The sequence below is a fragment of the Octopus bimaculoides genome, chromosome 7 (genome assembly GCF_001194135.2).
Source record: "Octopus bimaculoides isolate UCB-OBI-ISO-001 chromosome 7, ASM119413v2, whole genome shotgun sequence".
Taxonomy (NCBI): domain Eukaryota; kingdom Metazoa; phylum Mollusca; class Cephalopoda; order Octopoda; family Octopodidae; genus Octopus; species Octopus bimaculoides.
Window position 1 is genome coordinate 12668457 of NC_068987.1, and position 8261 is coordinate 12676717.

The following is an 8261-nucleotide window of genomic DNA, read 5'->3' on the forward strand; positions in this document are numbered from 1 at the left end:
TATATATATATATATATATATATATATGCATAACAAAACATAACTTTGCTTGATATTTATTTACAAATATATCTGGATGTAAATTAACAAGATCTGTTTAATGAGTCATCATCATCATTTCATATCTGCTTTCCATACCGGTATGGATTTGATGGATTGTTATACGCCAAGTCATTTTGTTATTTAGAATTACTGCATTCCTAGACAATCAGAAAATCACATCTCATTTGTATGTGTCACTTTTGGCTTTGATTTTATAACTGGATGCCATTATCAGTTCAACCAGTTTATAGAGTGTACTGGGTACATTTTATTGTGATAGCAGTAGTGAGGTTGTGAGGTTGCCTTGTGATCCTGAAGGCTCTTCACTTATATATATATATATATATATATATATATTAGTAATTGAACACAACTTTATCATGGGTTGCAGTTGTAACCACTCTATTTCTAATGCTATGCCACTACATGTAAATGATTTTATGTGTAAAGTTATGCAATATGTGTGATTGACTATATTGGGGTAGCACTTCATCAGACTAACATCAAGTTGTGTGTTCTTACAATGTGTTTATAAGTGTGTGAGTGTTTGTATATACACTTAACTGCTATCAATTATTCATTTAATGGATAATAAGTCAATTATGTCAAACTATATGTTCAAGCTCAAACTTTGCAGTAAAAAAAATCTTCTTACTAAATAAGATTCCAAATTATTAATTACACATGTATTTTGGTAAAATTAGAATAATTGGAAATTATTTCCAGAAAATAATTTGTAATAATATACATCTTAATAATATATTTATTTTATTGGTAATGTATTAATTATTTCTGTATGTATTTTATATATTGATCATAAAGGCATTTTTTTATGTTGTAAGTTTCTTATATTTCTTTACTGGTTCCAGTCCCTGATTGTGGTCATGTTGAAGCATATCTGTTTGATATGGTTTAAATGAGGAGGATCAATTTGAATAAATTTGACCTGGTTTTATAATGTATTAGTATGGTAGCATGTCCAACTAAATGCCTTGTGATAATTAGTGTTGTCTCCTTCTGCTTTGAGCTTAGATTCTGTTGATATCAACTTTTTGCTTTATCCTTGTCAGATTGATAAGCTAAGAGCAGTGAAATATCAATGATGATTAAATTGTTCATACCACCAACTGTACCAAAGTTAAACATTTATACTTTAATTTAATTTAACATGAAATGAATTTTGTTTTTTAGTGCTTTTTCCTCAACATTACATTTAAGAGTAACCACTTTGCAATTAATTATGAGACTTCTCAATTTAAAACATAGAAATTTGTATACAGAATTAGTTTGTAGTAAATAATTATAATTAACTTAATGAACACTAAAATTATAAGATGAAAACATGAATTTTCTGGGGGGAATCTTCTGGACCATACTTACTATCAAAGTTCAACTTAATGGTAGCATTGCTCTCTCCAAGATCATTCTTAGCCACGATTTTATAAGACCCTGCATCAGCATTACCAACGTTTTTTATTTCTAGTGTGAGGGCATAAGCCTTGGGCCCTTTCGGATCCATGCGCATTGTAATGTTGCCTGCAAGGAAATAATTGTATCGAAACATATTTTTATAACATGTATAATTTTATTTATAAAAATTTTAATATAATTTGAATTTTAAATTGTTATTAAACCTTAATAATACTTTCTATAAAGAAATTTAATGTTTACTAAAACTACTAAGATACACATTGTTATGAATGTTGTCAACTTATATTGTAGTCTAAATTTTATCTCCATAAACAAATTCAGCAGATAACAATTCTCAAAGGCAATTGAATAGACTAATATGAAAATGTCAGCATTTAAAAAACTATCCTAGTCAAAGCCAAGATGCCAATGAACATATTAAACAATAATTTTCCACAAGTGTTATCTGCTTGAATTTGGAACTTCTTGAGAGCTTATAATTTTTTCACATTAACAAATTATAATTAAATGAAAAAATATTGTGTATAAGGCATAATATCTGTGAAAATAAGTGAATATGACTGAAAGAAAGCACTAAAATGTAAATACAACTGACAAGAGTTCAAGCCTTTATCAATTAGGAAACTATATCTATTTGCTTGTTGTACTACAAAAAGCAGCAAAATGCTCCTCAGATCCCACTCTACTATACTAAAAAAAGCAATGATATATTGGATAATGTAGTTCTAGAGACTATCTAAAAATAATAGAAAAGGTGGGATAGTCATGGCTGGAATGTATATGATCACAGGTCTTTTTGGGGGTTAAACAGCCAAAGCAACAAAATAGAATCCACTGGAATTATATAGTATGGTTTAAAAATATTAGATTACAGTTTGATGCTTATGGAACAATTTAGTTACTGAGTAACTGGTTTCAAATCTGTACTAGGCTGAGAGTTTGCTAAATGTTTACAAATAAAAATACTGAAATAAAGGAAATATTCATTAATATTAAGATATTTTGTTAGTTACCTCCTGGTGCTAATTTTGTGTCATCACGGAACCATTCAATTGTAGGTTTTGGATCTGCACTGAGTTGACATTCCATCACAAGATTCTTACCAACTTGGCGAGTTGCTGGTTTGGTAGTGAAATTTGGTGCCAAGCCCTCTTGTCTGTAGATAAGAATTAAAGAGTTTTTAAATATAAGCTTCATCACAGCATGTTTTTAAAAGAATAAATTGTTACATCTAAACAGAAAAAAAGGTTAACTATATTTATTTTAAAATTTCATAAATATCTCATATTTTTCAATTCCAGTAATACCAGAGAAATCCTGATAAATTTTTCTTTTTCTCTCTCGTCACTACCTAGGTGACCAAGTCAGTAGTTGGGGTGGATGCTCTGAGAGTGTAATGACCAGAGTAAGAATAGCCTGGGCAAAGTTCAGGGAGCTCCTATCTCTGCTGGCAACTAAGGGCCTCTCGCTCAGGGTGAAAGACAGACTGTATGATGCATATGTGTGAACTGCCATGCTACACAACAGTGAAGCATGGGCCATGAATGCTGAGGACATGCGTAGGCTTGAAAGAAATGAAGCTAGTATGATCTACTGGATGTATAATGTCAGTGTGCCTATGCGACAGAGTGTAAGTGCCCTGAGAGAAAAGTTGTGCATGAGAAGCATCGAATGTGGTGTGCAAGAGAGGCATCTGTGTTGGTATGGTCATATGTTATGTATGACTGAAAACAGCTATGTGAGGAAATGCCATTCCCTAACTGTAGAAGAAATTTGTGGAAGAGGTAGACCCAGGATGACATGGGATAAGGTGGTGAAGCATGACCTTCAAACATTGGGCCTCACAGAGGCAATGACAGGAGACCAGGATCTTTGGAGATATGCTGTGATTGAGAAGACCTGGCAACTAAAGTGAGATTTCAGCCATGTATGTCTGGCCCTGATGTGTTGAGCGATATGATGTGCTTGAGAAGACCTGTTGAGTCAAGTAAAACCAATGTCGTAGCTGTGGCCAGTGCCCCCTGACTGGCTCCCATGCTGGTGGCACATAAAAAGCACCCCATGACTGGCTCTTGTACTGGTGGCACGTAAAAATCACCATCTGAATGTGATCGATGCCAGGCCTGTGTATGTTATGAACACTCATCAACTAAAGGGAGAAGGCATTTTGTGGTAGTGAAAAACAACAATTTCATTCACATTTGAAACAACTAGACTTTATTAAGAATGAATAGATGCATTATTGTTTGGATTTTCACCATTCTGCATGCACCCATTGAATTATAAAGTGAGTAGTTCTTTAGAAAAACTTGCTTGAAATATGTTAATATACCTTATTAATGGAAAAAAATTTGTATTTCTAAACGGTGGTAAATAATTAAAATTTTACAAACAAAACAGGAAGTAATCCTTTTTAATTTATTTTTATAGTAATGTGAAGGAAACATCTAAACTTCAAAGAAATTGTTATTCATTACTCTCATCAAAACGTTAATGCACTTTCACACATTTTACAAGAATATAAAATATATAATTATAAACGAAGTATTTGATTTATTTAGGGAAAATTCGATACTGAATATTGTTTTTGACAGTCATCATCATCATCATCATCATCGTTTAACGTCCGCTTTCCATGCTAGCATGGGTTGGACGATTTGACTGAGCACTGGTGAACCAGATGGTTACACCAGGCTCCAATCTGATTTGCCAGAGTTTCTACAGCTGGATGCCCTTCCTAACGCCAACCACTCCGAGAGTGTAGTGGGTGCTTTTACGTGCCACTGGCACGATGGCCAGTCAGGCGGTACTGGCAACGGCCACGCTCAAAATGGTGTCTTTTACGTGCCACCTGCACGGGAGCCAATCCAGCGGCACTGGCAACGATCTCGCTCGAAAGCTATAAATAATAACGTTTAGTGATTGGGTCAAAATCTATTTGGGTGAGAGAAGTCGAAGGCCACTCATGGGTCTGAAGCCTACATCTTCTGTAACCATGTCAGACGTTCTACCATTGTACCAAAGCAATCCTGCGAATACTGAATGTTTTTGTTTTGTACTGCTTTTATTAGAAACAGTAAATTGCTTATGTTGAACATTATTAATATTTGGTCTGGATAGAAATTGTGAAAATATAGAACCTTGGTTATGTCCTTTACTTTTTTAAAACAGTTGTAACCTTCTGACTTGATACCATTACACATCAATGTTGGAACTGAAGATGTTTAAATATTCGCTATTAGTCAAATATATGGTAAATTATGAGGAAATATGTATTTAAAAGCTTACTGCCTCTCATAACTGTTCTCAGATTCAACACGATACATTTCATAGAATATTTTCTTTTGAGAAAAGAAATACTATTTAATACTCTTTAAAAATATCGAACTTATTTGAAAATTAATATTTGCTAATGTTTACCATAACTAGAAAATAGGGTTATAGTTTTTTCTCTTCTAGAAAATAGGGCTATAGTTCTTTTCTTCTATAGTAAGAATATGCACACGTGTGCACATGCGTGTGTGCAAATAGGGAACAAATTTTCTTTCAAACATGTTTTATTAAAGACAAGACTGCTTTCATGTTTCATCTTTATTATCAAATATTTTCCATCTTTCCCTATTATTCTTTCATGTTTAGTTTGAAACAATAGTTCTCTTAAAGTAACCCTTCAAAACTTTCTCGATCTCATTATCACAATAAAATGATAATAATGCTATGGTGTACGCATACTTTGCAGTAGGTTGCAAAGGATCATGAAAATACTTATATAACTGATAAAATCGTCACGCTAGGTTTAACATTATTCACGGGTTAACTCTTAGTAGATTCCTTGTGTATCTCTTTACATATGCTTTATATGTGCTTTGATGTTTGGATTGTATTTTGTTATTAGTAATATTCCATAATAAATCTTCTCATTTGTGGTATTCTGTATGAAATAGTTGTAGTGCCAATCAGTGTTTTTCTAATTTTATTTAGTGAAGTGCATTAAAAGGAGTTTACAGTGGCTCTTTGTTGTATATTCATAAACAATCAAAGAGAAAGGGTAGTACTCGTGCATCTGGTATAAAAGTTCAAGTCTCGAACTTTTATACCACTTCCATGTTTATAATGAAATTTGTTGGTTGTCTGAAGTATATTTTTGCAGTTAAGCAGGATGTACCTTTATGTTAATGAGAATGATTTCCATTCTTGTATCTTTTAAAATACATTCTAACGATGAGTTTGTGGTTAGACATGATATTTATGTCACAAACACACAGATAGATGAATGGAATGATAGATAGGGAAATAAACAGACAGGCAGAATACTCGTGTGTATGTTTGTGTATACAATTGAGGAGCTTCTACACATTTTCTAGTGCAAAATTCTATTCACACGATTTCAATCAACCTAAGGCTAGAAAACAATTGTCCAACGATCTGTGCAGGGGTATCGAACTCAAAACCACATGGTAGCGAAGAACACCTTATTCAAATATCCATATCTGTAACTGCATATATTTTATTTATTTATTTATGCGCCCTTTTAAAGCCTAGCCAGGCTCATGGTCCCAGTTTCCCGGTTTCTATGGTGTATGTATTCTCCCCAGCTGGACGGGACGCCAGTCCATCGCAGCGTTACTCAAGAAACAGGAAGAAAGAGTGAGAGAAAGTTGGGGCGAAAAGGTACAACAGGGGTCGCCACCACCTCCTGCCGGAGCCTCGGTGGAGCTTTAGGTGTTTTCGTTCAATAAACACATACAACGCCCGGTCTAGGAATCGAAACCGCGATCCTTCGACCACTGGGCCTCCAACTGCATATATATAATGTTATATATACTTATGCGGCGTGGAAATAGATATTAGGGTTAAACTTTGATCAGATAAGCATAATACCATAAATCAAAGTCCTTATTTATATATAGTATAAATTTTAGACATTACCCATTTTCATTTTATACTTAATCCTTAATTTCGTTTCTGGATTAACCTTTCAATTGTACCATTTTATTATTTAAGTACATTTCAGTGTTTTATTTGAGGAAAAACAAAAATATTTGTGATGTAGACGTTAAAAAAATAAACTGAAATTTCACAATTAATAAAAATACATTGAATTGAATTTTATCATTGATACAGAGTGCCAATAGAATGACGGTATAATTAATATAATTTATTTTAATGACTTCGAGGTGCATTCATCATTAAAATTTAGTAATAATTATTTTGTAGATAGAAAGAAACCAATATTTTAAAGTATAAACCAAAACTCCGAAGAAATATTAATCTGAGTACATGCCGACAATCCTTAGTGAGCAGAAAGTGACGATAGAAATGTTAATTTGATGGAAATGTTAGTATTCATTGCCTTCTCAATTCTCTTCAAAACCAGCTAAATCGACGGGGTTAATGTTCCTCTTAAATAGTTGCAAGTTGCTGGCTGAATTTAAAATATGAGCAGGGAGGGAATTCCAGAGGACCGACGTTGTGAGGAAAAAAAACAGACTGAATGTAGTGATTAGTGCGAGGGTCGAGTGTTACGATATGAGTGCCTAGCGAAGAAGAAATGAATGAATTGATAGTCCCTGAGATGGGTTAGCAAGAAAGTAGCCAACTCTAAGGATCAGCGGCCAATGTAATAGCAGTAAAAAGAAAGAAAAATGGAAAAAGGATAGACAACAGTGTTTGTGAACCAAACACTAGAATGTGTTGGTCAACGACTGCATGCCAATCAGTCAGATGAGCTTTTGGTTGTATGCAGTCATGGATGTTTGTATGAATGGAAGCAGTAGTCTCTTATTGGCCTCACTTTAGCTTCGTATAGGTTCAGCAGTTAATGAGGTGCTGGTGTCATGTGACAGGATTTCAGCGCAAACTCACCAAAATGTCCCATTATTTCTTATATTATTATTATTATTAATACAACTTCCACTATTTATTTATTTATTTATTTATTTATACTTCAAATACTTAGAGTCCCGTAGCGGACAGTTAAAACAAGGAAGACAACCGTAGTATTTGGCCTGATTAGAAGTCTGAATTTGAAATCCAGAAGTAAGGAAGAAAATATTTTGCTAACTTACTACAAAGTTCAAACAAGATTGGTTTGCTCAAGAAATCATAAAATCTCAGTTTAACTGAATATTTTTAAAAACACGTCTGCTTTCAAAATAGTCTACGTTAATAACATGAAAGTATCCTTTTTATGTTTGCGCCAAGCAACGTGTTAATTATGGAAAAGAAACATAAAGATGTTAAATATATTATATATCATATATATATATAGAAAGATAATGTTTTCAGTTAAATGTACTCACTGATTTTGGGCTCCTCCTGCAAAAGATAAGTAAACAATTTGTTAATAATATGATAACAAAACAAAAGTAATAGTGAAACATCTCAAGACAGAATATTAAACAAATATACTTTTATTTCAATGGTTTAAACAAGACAAAACACAATTTTATACCTTGAACTATGCAAGTAAATAAAAAATGTAATGACTATGTAAATATAAAACTGCTATATGTAAATATGCATAACGTGTTTAACACTCACACATATATGTATGTATACACATACACATATGTATCTAACAATCTAACAATCGTTTAATTAGTTGGATATTTAACTAATTGACTAACAATAAAGGAGTGAAATTGAACCAGTGCGTGTTTTACTAATAGTGGCATAATGACTCTCCCTAGACACAACAAAATTTGTTTCAACATTCGAATTCACATAAAGAATCTTGTAAACCAGATACAAAACTGATATATATATATATATATATATATATATGG

At 32.8% G+C, this 8261-nt stretch overlaps 1 protein-coding gene across 1 annotated transcript in view; it reads right to left on the bottom strand.

The window, feature by feature from the left end:
• LOC128248319 (disorganized muscle protein 1-like) overlaps positions 1–8261 on the bottom strand; it is a 58549-nt gene that overhangs the window by 4415 nt on the left and 45873 nt on the right. The window contains exons 3-5 of the mRNA XM_052969252.1: positions 7776–7791; positions 2487–2629; positions 1423–1578 (exon numbers count right to left, since the gene is read on the bottom strand). Of these exons, the coding sequence (XP_052825212.1) occupies positions 1423–1578; positions 2487–2629; positions 7776–7791 (315 nt within the window). The remainder of the gene's footprint in view (positions 1–1422; positions 1579–2486; positions 2630–7775; positions 7792–8261) is intronic.